At 36.4% G+C, this 16,243-nt stretch overlaps 1 protein-coding gene across 3 annotated transcripts in view; it reads right to left on the reverse strand.

Annotated features, from left to right (window-relative positions):
• Positions 1-16,243, reverse strand: part of TTK (TTK protein kinase) — a 41,354-nt gene that overhangs the window by 7,841 nt on the left and 17,270 nt on the right. For 2 of the 3 annotated variants that reach the window (XM_008263144.4, XM_051854520.2), the window contains exons 11-18: positions 15,865-16,013; positions 12,800-12,936; positions 10,744-10,867; positions 7,872-7,964; positions 3,889-4,046; positions 3,617-3,768; positions 2,567-2,691; positions 1,140-1,220 (exon numbers count right to left, since the gene is read on the reverse strand). In XM_008263144.4, the coding sequence (XP_008261366.1) occupies positions 1,140-1,220; positions 2,567-2,691; positions 3,617-3,768; positions 3,889-4,046; positions 7,872-7,964; positions 10,744-10,867; positions 12,800-12,936; positions 15,865-16,013 (1,019 nt within the window). The remainder of the gene's footprint in view (positions 1-1,139; positions 1,221-2,566; positions 2,692-3,616; positions 3,769-3,888; positions 4,047-7,871; positions 7,965-10,743; positions 10,868-12,799; positions 12,937-15,864; positions 16,014-16,243) is intronic. The other variant, XM_051854521.2, reaches the window with a different exon arrangement.

The raw sequence follows: 16,243 nt of genomic DNA on the forward strand, positions 1-16,243 counted from the left end.
CCAAATTAGACCACAAGTCTTTTTTTTTTTTTTTTTTTTTTTGACAGGTAGAGTGGACAGTTGAGAGAGAGACAGAGAGAAAGGTCTTCCTTTTGCCGTTGGTTCACCCTCCAATGGCCGCCGCTGCAGCCGGCGCACCGCGCTGATCCGATGGCAGGAGCCAGGATCCAGGTGCTTTTCCTGGTCTCCCATGGGGTGCAGGGCCCAAGCACCTGGGCCATCCTCCACTGCACTCCCTGGCCACAGCAGAGAGCTGGCCTGGAAGAGGGGCAACCGGGACAGAATCTGGCGCCCCGACCGGGACTAGAACCCGGTGTGCCGGCGCCACAAGGTGGAGGATTAGCCTATTGAGCCACGGCGCCGGCTAGACCACAAGTCTTAAAATATACCTGTTACCAATAATGATGAAGCTGAAGGAAACTGTTTTCAAGCATCACCATAGTGGGGTTGGCACTGTGGCATAGCAGGTTAAGTCTCACCTGCAGCGCCTGCATCCCATATGGGCTCCAGTTCATGTTCTGGTTGTTCCTCTTCCGATCTACCTGCTTGTTAATGGCCTGGGAAAGCAGTGAAGAACGGCCCAAGTGCTTGGGCCCCTGCACCAACGTGGGAGACCCAGAAGAGGTTCCTGATTGGCCCAGCTCTGGCTGTTGTGGCCATCTGGGAAGTGAGTCAGTGGATGGAAGACATTTCTGTCTGTCTCTCCCTCTGTCTGTAACTCTGTCTCTCAAATAAATAGTCTTTTTTTTAAAAAAAAAAACAAAAAGTATCACTGTAAACAAATTTTTTGACAAACCATGACATAGGGAAATCCAACTATTGTCACTACAGAAAATATTACAAGCTCACTTTTCTATGAATAGACAGTCATTTTTTAAATATGGGGAAATCAGTGTTAGGTCTGAGATACTTAATTGATTTAAAATATTTTTCTGAATTTTGTGGTGTTTTTGATAAGCTGTTAGCTTTCTGAAATTTATAATTGCTTGCAATTTCTCATTCTAAAATAAATATTCTTTTCCATAAAAAAAAACAGAATTAACAACCTATAGATAGAACTTAAAGGAATAATTTTCAGTTATCTGGTAACAGCACAATCCTAATGATGCCTAAAGGGATATAAACCATCATTACAGTACCTTTGATTTGGATTTCCCATTCTCTCTTGAGGAAGACATATCTTTGATGGCTTCTGGTGGCATATAATTAATTGTGCCAACCTATTTGCAAAGTCACAGAAAACAAGCACAAATCAATGAAAATTTTTTATTCTGCATTATATTTTAATACAAATGCCAGATTCTTGGAAACTTGGATAATTATAGATTTTAGTGATATATTAGAAAAACTCAAAAACCTGCCAGTAATATTAAGAATATATCAAATTTCTTCACATTCCCAGCAAAATAAATTGGGTTCAGAATCAGAAATGGACTCCTTTCACAATACTGTGTTTTTTCTATATAGAGGGTAACTAGTAACATCTGCCTTAAAATCTGCTTAGATGAAGAACTTCATTATTAATTATTACAGTGCTAGAAAAGACTTTCTCTCTCTCTCTATATATAAATTTTTTTAATAAGCCAACCAACCAAGCAATATGTATACTAAAAACCATCTAGTTTTGTCTCCCAGTAGTCCTTGGGCCCACCCACATCCAAGCTGAGACTGAATGGGCATATATATCATGTAAGAATTTTTATGCAACATTATGCCAACCTTAAAACAATGTATTCACTTTATTTTACAATAAATCATCCTGCATTCAATACAGATTACCTATATTTTAAGGCCTTGCTATAGAAGATACCTTCAAGCTGAATTACAACTCAGTGTTCAGCTATTCTTTTGATATAAAAATATACGATTACCAAAGAAAAGTATTTGAAGGGCATGCCACTCATGTATTCCTCTTAACAAAGTCTGGTTTTACTGAGACAGACTGATATTGTATACATCTGTATACACGGATCACATCATCTTGGCTCCAAGCAAGATTATTATTATTAATTTGATGTCATTGGTTTAGTTTTTAGTATTTATGGGTCAAAGTATGCTATTACACCTCCTATTATAAAAATGCTGTGGAGTACAGTATTGATTATGGCATTTCCAATGTGAAAATCCATTTAAGTTTTTTTATTTCCAATTAAGTGACAGGAAAAGCTTTGCTTCTCTAGAAGAATGGGAATAATCTTACCTCATAGACAATTAAAAAGGTGTAACTGCAATTCCCTCTTTGGTTGTTAAAAGAAAACTGAGTCAAATTTTCAAGTCAATTTTATAACATCACCAAGAAGATTTCATAAGTATTTATTACTACTTCTCTAACTCAGCTAATGAAGATCATTCAAAATTGCTGGACATATTTCTACCTGGTCTTGACTCATACTTTACGTTGATCATGGTTTTGAATTTTTTAGACTTACAGTATCTATTGTTATAAAATCCTCTGAAGAATCAGGCAGATAAAAAATATAATACCCTAATACTAAAACTCCACAGGTGAAAAGGAATTCAAGTTTACTGTGTGGTAATCAACCTGAGAATTCATTACAAGTCTTACCTGAGAATCTTTAACAATACTTGTTGTATCTGGTTGCATTTGGTTTGCAATTCCAAAATCAATTAGCTTTAGCATTCCGTCAACTATCAGAAAGTTAGCAGGTTTCAGATCACTGTGAACAATGCCTTGAAATTAAAAACCATTATAATATTAGACAATACAAAACACTGTAAGGATAAAAAAACTTCACAATATACAAATCAACCTGGTTCCTTCAACTGGTCGTTCCAATTAAGAATTCATGGTTTACATATTCTACAAATACTTAGAATAGCACTTGCTATGTCCCAGGCACCTTTCTAAGTTTGTTGTTGTACTGAATCACTTAATCCCCATGACAACACTAAGGTAAATACTATTGCTATTTCCACTTTAAGGTGAGGAGACAAAGGCAATATAAGAAGTTGAGTTACTTGTTCAAGGTCAATGGCTTAAATAAACAGTGCCATAACTGAAAGCCATGCAGTCTGGTTTCAGTCTAGCCACTTAAAACATTCAATTCACTGCCCACTAGAAGGCATCAGCAATGACATTACCAGATTGTAAGACAGTGATGCTCCTAATACTGCCAATTCTATGGCCCTAATCTTGATCACTAGTGAATCATTCTTTCACTAGTAGGAAGGGAGACACAGTAGGAAATAAATAAAATGAAACCACCCTTCACAAAGAGTACATAACACAAAATGGTTAGGAAAAAAAAAGTAAAATAATCATCTCAAAATAAGAAATAAATAAACATTTCATATTTTTAGGGTGCCTGAATATCAAAGTTTCAGATCTTCTACTGTAAGTATTTGGATATAAGGATAATATACTACATTAATAACTGAGAGACACTTTGCCTTATAGACACAGGAACTTGGGTTCATACTTTTGGGTTGATGCTATATTAAGAAATGGTTTTATTAGTCTATCTTTAAACAAATTTCCAATTATTTAATCTAGTTAAAGGTATCAATAACCAACACCTTAAAATTATAGGTGTATATTTCTATCATGACAATATTAATATTTTAACTTTACATATATAAAGGAATTTTAAACTACCATGTTGATGGATTGTGTGTACTGCCTCCAACATATTTTTCCAGTAGCTTTTGCGTTCCCATGGATTAATGGATTTTTTCTTTTTAAGCCAACTATTAAGATCAATATTTCCACATTCCATTACCATGTAGATGTACTGGTCTGTGATTTCACTGCAATTAAAACAAAAGTATAAAACAACAAATGGCTTAGTAACTAAGACTTACTAAGTATTTACCCAAAGAATTATGGGAAAAAAAGGTTTTCTTTTTAAACTTAAAAAGGCTTCTTACTAATCATAAAGTCGGATGATCTTATCACTGTGTTGCTGTAGCTTATTCAAATAAGCTATTTCGTTCCGGTAACTCTCCACAGTTTGGTTATCTGCTTCTTCTAAGCTTACATATTTTATAGCATGTATCTGTTTCTTTTCATTCAGTACCTGAAATACCTACATGGTACAACAAAGAGAAATAGTTTAGAATATACTATTTATACACTATCACAATGTTTCTAAATTTATTTAAATTTTAGATTGAGGAAAACTCTAAGGAAACACTGACATGAGCACTTAAAAGTTCCCGGAATTATACTGATAAAAAAACTTCACAATATACAAATCAACCTGGTTCCTTCAACTGGTCGTTCCAATTAAGAATTGGAATATAGAATTAAGAATATAGAAGAATAAGAATTAAGAATATAGAAGAAAAAAATAATTATAATATGGGCATTTAATAACTCAAAAGGCATAAACCTAAAATATTTTTCAACATGCAAGAAGCATAATTTAAATTTCACATATGTTCGTAACATTCTATTGAATGCCTTAACCAGGGAAATAATAAAGAGAAAGACATTCAAAAATGCTAAGAATGACTAAGGGTTGTGATAAACAGTGAATTTATTTCTCAGATGGTGTTTTTTCCATCAAATGTCCACTTTATTCAGTCCTAAATGTCTAATGATGATGGCAAACGTTTGCTAAAGCCCAATCACACTGCAGAACATTGTGCAGATATCTCAGTCATCTTTCCACTGTGTGTGGTGCAACCACCAATAGCATTTAATACCTGAGAGATTAATGAACTTGGATCAGTGTAGAGCTGGAACTCAAATGCAGCTCAAACTCAAATTCCCTTCTCATCTTTAAGTCTAACTCTTTAAATCTTTGTGTCTGGAGTTAACATCATCCACATAACTAAGAATACCAAAATATATCCCAAGTGTAAGGGATGAGTATATTCAGTTGTGAAAGGTAAAGCAGGTCCAGTTTTCAAAGTCAGGCTGGTAGGAAAATGATATTTCTATAAGTATATTGTCAGGATCTCAAAGGTCAAGATCAAATTGTTCTGACTATAATGATGTCAATTTCTTAAGTAATAGTGATAGGACAGATAACATTTTGAAAAATAGAAAATACTATGTGCCTAACTTTCAGCAAACAAGCAGCTAGGATGCTGCTTCTAATAAGAATTCAATACAAAATGTTCAAGTACACAAGAAAAATGATCCTCATTTATCCCCTTTGACAAACGAGAGTAAAAAAGCATTTAATCTTCACTAGTTACCAGATATTGGGAAGGAATAAGAAGAGCCAAGTGTGTATGAGATTCATGTACTAAAACTGCACAAGCAAGAATTACCTATCAAGACCTCAGACATAGTTTGTAGAACACTCAAAGTATTGCTGGATTTATCTGGACAGAGCACATTAGAGGGGAGTGGGAGCATAAAATAGCTATAGGGCATGAGGCAATAGAAAATAACGAAAAATATAAAAGAACTTAAAGCCATTTTATAGAAGGTAAACAGCCTCACAAATCTCAGTGAATTGAGAGCACTACTGCTATTGAGTGCAATATTGACTCTTATGACTTTGTGTATAACGGCTATATTATATTTGTATGCTATTTAATAAGGCATGGAGTTGTATACTCATACAATGAAATATCTTTATGTAGGAAATACTTTTAAAAATTGATTGATAATACTGGAGATAAGAAATCAGATTCTAGAAATACTTTGAGGTAGAAACAGTAAGACTTGCTGATTGGCTGTATGAGAGCAAATGAAATAAACTGGTTTTTGGCCAAGGAATTAGAAAAATGGAGCTGCCATTTACTGAAAAGGAAAAGACTAAGGAGCAAGAATTTTGAGTGGACGTATTTCTGGTAGACAGCGAGAGATGCTATACAGTAAAGTTGAATAGGTAAGTCAGGAATTCAAAGGAAAGGTCTAACCTAAAAATTTAAGTTTGAAAGTTATCAGTGTATACCTGATATTTAAAACCACAAGACTGGAAGAGATCAAGTAAGTGAATTTAGAGAGATGAAAAGAGGTCAAAAAGCTCTGGAGGACTGGCATTGTGGGGTATCAGGTAAAGCCTCTGCCTGCGATGCTGGCATATGTGTGCAGGTTCATGTCCCAGCTGTTCCACTTCCGATCCAGCTCCCTGCTAATGCCCTGGGAAAAGCAGAAGATGGTCCAAGTGCCTGGGCCCTCAGCATCCATGTGGGAGACCCAGATAAAGCTGTTGGTTCTTGGCCTTGGCCTGGCCCATCCCTGGCAGTTGCAGCCATCTGGAGAATGAGCCAACGGAAGATCTGTCTTTCCCTCTCTTTCTGTAACTGTGACTTTCAAATAAATAAATAAATAAATCTTAAAAAAAAAAAAAAGAAAGAAAAAAGACTGAGCTCTGGGATACTGCTGCGGCATAGTGGGTAAAGCCACCACCTACAGTGCCTATATCCCATATGGGTGCCGGTTTGGGTCCCGGCTGCTCTTCTTCCGATTCAGCTCTCTGCTAAGGCCTAAGGAAGCAGTGGACAACATCCTGAGTGCTTGGGCCCCTGCACCAGTGTGGGAGACCTGGAAGAAGCTCCTGGTTTCCAGCTTCGGTTCAGATTGGCTCAGCTCTGGCAGTTGTGGCCATTTTGGTGAGTGAACCAGGGGATAGAAGATCTCTTTCTCTCTGTAACTCTACCTTTCAGATAAATAAATAAATTTTTTTTTTTAAAAAGGGTCAGTTTGACAAGAAGAAAATAGAAGGGCCAAGTAGGGAAAAACATTTCCAATGAGAAAAAATTGTCCCAGATGCCAACTAATTCAAAAAGCAAAGCTAAAAATTACATTTGGCAAAAACATATGACCTTGATTACAGCTGTCTTGGTAAGTGATAAAAGCAAAAATCTGAATGAAGTAGATTTAAGAGAATAGAGTAAGAATCAAAGATGGTTAAGTTTAGATAACACTTAATATGTCTTCTATTTATAGAGAATTAGAACCATAGTTAAAACTCATACAAATTTAGGAAATAATCTAATTCTGGAAACACATTTGTTGCTAAGTTGTTTCTGAAATGAAAAAGCAAAAATATCCACTAGTGAAAATCTTCACTGAATGACCCTCTGACCACTTTTAGAAATATTCTCTGAAAAGGTGGGCATTTAGCCAAGTGGTTAAGATACCTGTTAAGATCACTACATTCCGTTTCAGAGGTAATGGCTCAAATGCTTGGGTCTTTGTCACCCATGTGAGAAGCCTAGACAGGCCCAGTTCTAGCCATTGTGAACATATGAGAAATAAATGAGAAGATAGCTCTCTGTCTTTGTCTCTATGTCTGTATCTTTAAAATTTCTTTAAAAATACAGGGTAGGCATTTGATGTAACAGTTTAGTCACCACCTGGGACACCTGTATCCCAAACTAGAATGCCTGAGTTCAAGTTCTAGCTTTGCTCTCCTTTCCAGTCTCTTGCCAGCGTATGCCCTAAGAGGCACCAGCTGATGCCTTAAGTGGTTGGGTCCCTACCACCCATGTAGGAGACCCAGTTTGAATTCCTGGCTTCTGGCTTTGACCTGGCACAGTCTTGCCTGTTGTAGGTATTTGTAGTGTGAATCAGTGGGTGGGAGATCTCTCTGTTTCTCTGCTTTTCATGGAAGTAAAAATTTAAAAATATATTTGTGGAAATATTCTTTTATGATAAGACATATTGGTCATTTGTCACTCTAAGTAAATATCAGTGTAACCGTAGAAGAAATTTGGAACCACAAGACAATGCAAATAAAGGCAAGAAATGAGGACCGCGAGGCAGGTCTAAAGAGGACACGTCATTTTGAGGGAAGGGGAGGAGGAAGGCAGAGGACGAGAAGGCCTTGTTTTTGGCTCAAAGGCAAAATGGGCCCCTAAAAGTAAAAAGAGCACCACAGGTGAAAAGACAAAGAAAAGCAAGTTTAGAATATTTGGATTCATTTTTAAATATTTAAGATACTCACCTTACTTGAACCTCCACTTCCTATCTGCTTTAATATGGAATAAATTCTTCCTTTAACTGAAATACATTCATTTGTTGAAGAGGATGCTGAAACCTAAAAATTAAAACATATAAACAAAGGTTCAAAAACATGCCTATATAACTAGCTTGCATTTGGTGCTATGAAATGGTTCCAATTTTGAAATTATCTTAAATCTTAATTAGATATATTATAGTATTTTTAAATGGAACTTGCTTTGTATGCTTTCTTTAATCAATGAAATAAATGGATTGAATTAATACATGGACAGACTTCCAAGGTCTCCCTCTTTAACTGTTTTTTTTTTTTTTTTTACTTAACATAAATATACATTTTAAGGAGAAAAAAATCACTTATCCTGCATATAAACTCATAAGCTATTATTTTTAGCTTTTTTCCCTTATACTTCCTTTATGTGTCTATATATATGTATTTGTATATACTCACATACGCACCACTATATCTAAATTCTTTTCATTTTGTATTAGATTATAAAGGAAGCAATGTGTTAAGGTGCTGAGGCACTGATTTATCAAATTCCAGCAATGCCCCTCCTCGTGCCAAGTAATGTTCTTTCAACAAGCTACTTAACTTCTCTGACCATCAACACCTTCCCCAGCAAACTCTCACCTGACACTGCACATGTAATTTTCCTCTTCATCCCTTTCCTTGTGCTGGAGGACCTCTGTGTACCTGCAAATGCTCCGAACAGACTGAGTGCTCAGACCACCTTATTCTGAGCTGATAAACAAGTCTACGCAAAAGGAGCTCCTGATGAGCTGATTAATCCAATTCAAAACAAGTTTACCTGAGGTAAACTTTAACTGAGTTTTGTTTTAGATTTAAATGATAGAATGGCTCTCATGTAATATCCTTCTATTTAAATAAAAAGATAAGGCTTCTAATTTCTTTAAAGTCTAAGACTGAAAGACATTGTTGAGCCATGAAATGCTTCCTGTGACAAAGTATTAGGCTTTGAAACAGGCACTTGTAATATCCTCAAGGTTCCCTCCTCCCTTTTGTTCATCCTCTGTGTTCTTCTTTTTATACCTAAGGAAGCAACATTTCTGAGAGAAAAAAGCAGTTTCCCCCTATTTGCTGGCAGTCATCAGAAGAAAGTAATTCTAACTTCTTTCTGAATCAATACCAGCGTGCTGTTCAGTTTCCAACACAGGAGTTTCTCAAATCCCCTTTAGTCTGCACTCCTCACTGGTCAGTTCCCAAAATGCAAATCACCTTCCTGCTCCAACCTCTCCACAGCTTCCTATCCTTAGGGTGAAAGCTAAAAGGCTGAACAGAGCCTTGGGGTACACCCCTGCTCCTTCCTGAGAACTCCAGAGCCAAGCAGACAGATCAATTCCAGCAACACCCCTCCTTGTGCTCTTCTTAGTTCCCTGTTTTCACTGGCCTCTTCTAGAAGGCTCCCCAAGCTCTTCTCTGTGCCTTCTCCCTTTCACCTACACAGGGCCTGACAGTACTAATAGCTCAATAAATATGTGTTGAATCAATGTATGGACAAGCCTGATCACTTCTTTTTCCTTTGTAATTTATATTTTCTCAGTCCTCAAAGCACTATCATCCCTTTCCATAGTTAGCATAATATATTGTCAGCTAATTTTTTGCCTTTTGTTTTATGAAATTGTGACACATAGTGCATAACAGAAAATTTAACATTTTAAACATTTTTAAATACAACTCAGTGGCATTGAGCACATTCACAGTGTTGCATGAACAAATGTTTCATCATCATATAATGAGACTTCACATTAAGCAGTAACTCCCCAATTCTCCCTCCTTCAGCTCCTGATAACTGTTATTCTACTTTGAATCAACTAGTTTTTTAATCACTTAATTTTTACAATTCTAATTCTTTGCTATTTTAATTAAATAAAAATTGCTATTAACATTTATTATTTACAAAGTACCATACCCTGTTTTAAGAGTAACACATATGAAGGCACTACAAAAAGTCTGTGGAGAACTGGAATTAAAAGATAAGTTTATTTTGGTCCAAATAATTTTTGAAACCCACACATAGTTTTTCATAATATACATTTTCCATAAACTTTCTGAAGACCTGCCAGATACATAGGATTGCAAATTATTTTTCCACCAAAATAATTTTTAATTCTATTTCCACTAACTTTTTGGAGCATTCTTATAGTTAACTAATTTAATCTTTACAACTATCCCAGGAGTAATGTGCTTTATTTTCTCCATTTACAGACGATGAAATGGGCAAAAAGATTTACGTAACTTGCAAAAGATCAGTTAGCCCTTAAATAGCAAGGCTGGGCAGTCTGTCTCCACTAATACTGTCTAACAGTATTAAGCTGACTTTCCAATAGTTTCTAGAAACTATTTTTAGTTACAGTGTCAAAGTATCTGATTTTTCCTCAGATGGGAATACAATCACCTCACGAGCAAAAACTTTGTCTCTTAGTTTATAATATTTACAAAAAAGATTCTACTAGCACCTCATATTGTAATTCTAATATTGTTACAAATTTACTTTTCTAAATGAACTGTATATTACTTAATAAATGAAATAAAGCTGCCCACTCACAGCTGACAGTTAAACACAACAAAAGGTAACCCTGATTATGAGAAATTTTATTCAATTATTTAAACTAGATCCATTGGCCTAGTTAATGAGAACAGCTTCATCACCTTCAATAACTAACTTCCCAAAGTCATCAAGACACTCCTATTAGGATGTCAAAAAAGTTTTGCCTACCAGGAATAAGAATGGACAAGTTCTTAACACCATTCCTAAAAACCAGATGCTATAAAAATAAAATCTATGAATCTGACTGTACCTTAACATACACCACATGAATAAAGTTTACCGAACCTGTAAATTCTGAAGTGGAGTAGCGGGTATTTGCTGCTGCTGCTGGAAGTAGGCAACTTGGCTATACGGTGTTGACAACTGACGAGCAGGTGCAAAGTCGTTCTTTACAACTGGAGTTCTAAAACTAGGAAAGATTTTGTATTTAATTTAAAAACATTAAAGTTAAAAATACCCCAAGATTCGGATTAAACTCTCATGTTTTAAAATGTTGATATAAATTTAAAAGAGGTACCTCCCCAAGTTAATTTCCATAACATATCTGATATTTATTTATTCATGATATTCCATCACCACATATTTAATTTTGGGAAATTCTTTCTGAAAGTAATTTTTTAATCCCCAGACAAGGCCAGCGCCGCGGCTCAATAGGCTAATCCTCCGCCTGTGGGGCCGGCACACCGGGTTCTTGTCCCGGTCGGGGCGCCAGATTCTGTCTTGGTTGCTCCTCTTCCAGGCCAGCTCTCTGCTGTGGCCCGGGAGTGCAGTGGAGGATGGCCTAAGTGCTTGGTCCTGCACCCGCATGGGAGACCAGGATAAGCACCTGGCTCCTGGCTTCGGATCAGCGCGATGCACTGGCCGCAGCACGCTGGCCGTAGTGGCCATTGGAGCGTGAACCAACGGCAAAAAAGGAAGACCTTTCCCTTTCTCTCTGTCTCTCTCTCTCACTGTCCACTCTGCCTGTCAAAAAAAAAAAAAAAAAAATCCCCAGACAAGAAGTCTTTGTTAGTAAAATAAACAAAACAACATTTTAAATATGGAATTACATGAATTTAGCCAAGACAAAGATGAGCTTACGGCTTATCACAGACTTTATAAGTGCTTTTAAAAATATGTGTTCTTTTTATTTGAAAGCAGAGAAGCAGAAAGAGATGGGGACAAGCAAATGTCTACAGCAAAGTCAAAGCCAGGAGCCAGGAACTCAGTCAAGGTTCCTTATGTGGGTGGCAGAGACCAACTACTTGAATCACCTGCAGACTTCAAGTCTGCACTAGCAAGAAGCTGGAATCAGGAACTCACACCCATGCATTCTAATATGAGATGTGTGCATTCCAACCAGTGTTTTGACCACTAGGCCAAATGCCTGCTTCATGAGTGCTTTTTAACAATGTTCTATAATGATTCGCTAGAAATGTAAGGGGTTTGGTCTGAGAACCTGCATGGGTTCAGTACACATTTGCACTCTACCTTGTTTGCTGTTTTGCATTTTCAGCACCCAGAACACTGCTTGGCACTAATATTTGTTAACAATAAATAATACAACAACAATAAATAATACAATCACAAGAAATACCTATATCACTATTTTAGTTAGCAAACATTCTTTAAAATATCCTATACAAAAAAAAAATTGAGGTCATATATTGCAAAATCATTAAACAAGAGGCTAGGTTAGAAAACCCCGAGAATCAGTTCTAAAGACTACATTTTCCACTAAGATATTAAAAATATATTAATATGGATGATTGTAGATTAAGGGGTATCATACCTCTATTTCCTTTCTTTGAAATGGCATTCATTTGTTTTTGCAAATTCCTTGCTTCTTAATCATTAGCACTCATCATCCATTTTCTTCACTTATCCCTCATTACTATTCACTCAAGTCTTAGACCTTGAAACATCTCTAAAACTATGTGAACTATACAATCAGCTTCTTAGAGAAATGATCACATTCCAGTTAATACCTCCTATGCTCTAAGAATGCTAACCTTTAAATTTCTCTCTCAATTAGGTTTCAGGGTAGCAATGCATCCTTAGCGTATTTACAGACTGAAATACAAATTACAACATAACAGCCTACATTTATAACAAGCCTTAAAATATATTTATCTTTATATAATTTACACACACACACACACACACACAATGTACACACCCACTCATTGTTGTAGACACCTTCCCCCTCCCATTTTACAGTTGAAAAAAACGAATACTGATTAAAACAACAACAATTTGGAAAGTCTGTAACACATCAGGTTTCAACATCAAATTTACTTGGCCCCAAACATGTTATTTTACTGTTGGGATTCTGAGTCCCAAGCTGAATAACAGTAATTACCAGCTCATGTAATCATCCAGGGTATTGTTGCTTGGCGTCTTACAAATAGATTTTGGATCAATCCATTTAGGTGCTGTTAGTGGTGGTGACTGCTTTGAAACTGAAAAGACAGGTTGCTCAACAGTGGTACGCTTCTGCTAAAAGAAAATTTTAAATGCTATGATTTAGAGTTTTTAAATTAGTCACATATTCAACAGTTTTACAAACCCTAACTTTTAAAAGACAACTAATAAAAATATGAAGCACAAAACACTGCAGACTTTCAATAACTCTTTTGTGTAAGTTCCTTTATTACAAACTCTTAAGTCTAATACATTCCATTCAAACCATTTATAAGAAGAGGAAAGGCACAAAAATTTGTTTTTAAAAATAAGGCCAAGAACCCCAATCAGAGCTTATAAATCTAAAAAAGCACTCTTGTGCATCTAAAAATCAGCCTTTTTGGGGCCAGTGCTATGGCGCAGTGGGTTAAAGCCCCACCCTGCAGTACCAGCATTCCATATGGTCGCCAGTTCGAGTCCCAGCTGCTCTGCTTCTGAACCAGCTCCCTGTTAATGTGCCTGGGCAAGCAGCGGAAGATGGCTCAAGTCCTTGGGCTCCTGCACTTACGTGGGAGACCAGGCAGGGGCACCTGGCTCCTGGCTTCAGATTGGCTGAGCTGTGGTCATTGCAGCCATTTGGAGTATGAACCAATGGATGTAAAATCTCTATCACTCTGTCTCTACCTCTTTGTCTCAAATAAATACATAAAATAAATCTTAAAAAAAAAAAAGCCTTCTTTTAGTCAATAAAACTATATATCATTTATCTCAAATGTAGCCAAATACTAATTAATTACTTAGCAATATTTTGAATAGCAAATGTGTATTTCACATTCTTGGCCCTCATTTGGAAGCATGCAACAAACATCCTTTGCAGCAAGGATTGTGAGACGACAGCCTGCAGGCGGAATCTGGCTTGTTGCTGCTGCTTACATTTCTAAAAAAGACCTTACTGAAATATAATTATGAAATATACAGCATTGCAACAAAATGAGAGAAATACCTTTTTTTCTAAGATTTATTTTATTGATTATTACCTTTTGCCTGAACATTTTTCTTGTTTTCTCCATGTCCTGTTTTATTGTTTTTCAGTAAATACCCAACATAGAACCTGACTGCAAATATTCAGCTGCACAAAGAAGGAGCTATGGTTTAAGTACAAATGGGAAACAAGATTCCCTTGCTTTAAATAAACATTAAACACAACACAGTAAGACGGGTATTTTGCCTAGCAATTAAGATACCAGTTGGAACACTGGCATTCCCTATTGGAGTGCTTGGGTTCAAATCCCAGCTCTACTCTTGATTTCATCTTCCTGCTAATGCAGGCCCTGGGAGGCAGCAGGTGATGGCTCAGGTAATTGGGTTCGTGTCTCCTGGCTGTTGCAGACAGTTAGGGGGCAAATCAGCAGATGGGAGCTTTCTTCTTGTCTCTCAAATAAATAAAATTAATTAACTAAAACGTGTGCTACAACCATCTGGCCTCTAGGTAGTAGGTCTATCTTGCCTGTGGACCTTCAATAATGTCATGATTTCCTTCCTAAGGGTGCCAATGATTGAACATGATCACAATAAGCCCCTCTTCTAGACACTTCTGAGACCTCTATGCAGTGGCATAAACATACTGGAGTGCTGGTTCAAGTCCTGGCTACTGTGTGCTTAGGCTCCAGCTTCCTGCTAATTTACCTGGGAAGGCAGACGATAATGGCCCAAGTACTTGGGCTTCTGCCACCTCTGTGGGAGACTCAGACAGTGTTCCTGGCTCCTGGCTCTGACCTGAGCCACTCTTGGATGCTGCTGTCATTGAGGAATGAACCAGTGCATGGAAGATTCTCTCTCTGTCTTCCAAATAAATAAATAAATCTTAAAAACATTTCTAGAGACAGCTGCAGGACAAACAATGCCTGTAAGAAACTGGCTAGTTTCTTCTTTTTTTCCTACGTGTACTAGCCAGTGGTTTTCAGTATAGCCACACTAGTGTGATCATCACCATTATCCAATTTTAGAATACTTTCATCTCCTAAAAGTAAACCCCACACCCACTAGTAGTCTTTTCTTATTCCTCATTGTTCCTCATCCCTTTCAACCGCTAACTTACTTTCCTTTTCAGAACATTGGACATAAATGAATCATACAATATATGGCCTTTTTTGATGGGCTCCTTTCACTTAGTGTGTTTTGAAGGTTCTTCCGTGCCATAGCATAGATCAGTATTGCACTCCTTTCCATTGGGTAATAACATTTCATTGTATGAATGTACCAATATCCATTCGTCAGTTGATAGTTATTTTGTCACTTATACATTTTGGCAATTAGAAAACTGCTGTTATGAGCATTTGTATACAAATATTTGTGTGGTTATATTTTCAATTTTCTGTAAACCTATAAACTACAGGTTCAAACAGACTATAAACCTAGGAGTAGAACTGCTGAGTCACAACTCTAGGCTTAACCTTATTTTAAGGAACTGACAGAATATTTTCCAAAGTGACTGCACCACTTTACATTTCCATAAGCAGTATAGGCTTCCAAAGCTCTTCACATTCTCACTAAAACTTGTCACTGCCTCTTTAAAATTACAGCCTTCCTAGTGGTAAGAATCATAACACAATAAAATCATAACACAATAAATAATAACATAAGTCATAACACAATAAAAAGCATAACATTCTGAAAAAGCAGCCATAGATAAGTTGATGAATGGGTGTAGCTGTGTTCCAATCAAAATTTACACAAACAGTCTGGTAACTGGATGTGACTCAATGACTATGGTTTGCCAACCCCTTCATCAGTCTATCAGTACTCTAGAAACAATGAAAATAGAATTTAATCTGATATATACACTTATTGAATTTATAATTGCTAATCCTTATTTTCTAACTGATTAAAAAACAACCCTTAAATGATTCCACTAAATATGGTACAAAAGAATTTAAAGAAAGAAAACATTTAGCAAGATCATCAAACTTCAGGAATACATTATAAACAATAGTGATGAGGCAGTTTAGAAAAAAAGAAAGTCACCTCTGCATCTACTTTTGGGGTTCGCTCTGGAATGTGCCACTGACTTGAAAATGTAGCAGGATTTTGACTCACACATTCTGACTTTCTCTTAGGTTGCCAAGGCTTCTGGTTACTTTCTGGAATTTTTGGTTCTTGATGTTCTTTAGTTTCTGCAATTGTATTTGTTGTTGTTGTCATTACAAAGCAAAGATACTTGATAATAACAAAGCAAAGGCTAAAATACAACAAATTATAAGGTGTACTGGTTTTTTGCTTTTAAAAACAAAGAATCAAAGAAAAGAAAAAAACTAAAAGCTAAGCCAGTAGGTGACAATTTTTCTGTAAGTCAGTTTTACAAAGTTACAACAGTTACCTTCCTAAATTGTTACTATGAATAACA

Source organism: Oryctolagus cuniculus, chromosome 5 (genome assembly GCF_964237555.1).
Source record: "Oryctolagus cuniculus chromosome 5, mOryCun1.1, whole genome shotgun sequence".
Taxonomy (NCBI): domain Eukaryota; kingdom Metazoa; phylum Chordata; class Mammalia; order Lagomorpha; family Leporidae; genus Oryctolagus; species Oryctolagus cuniculus.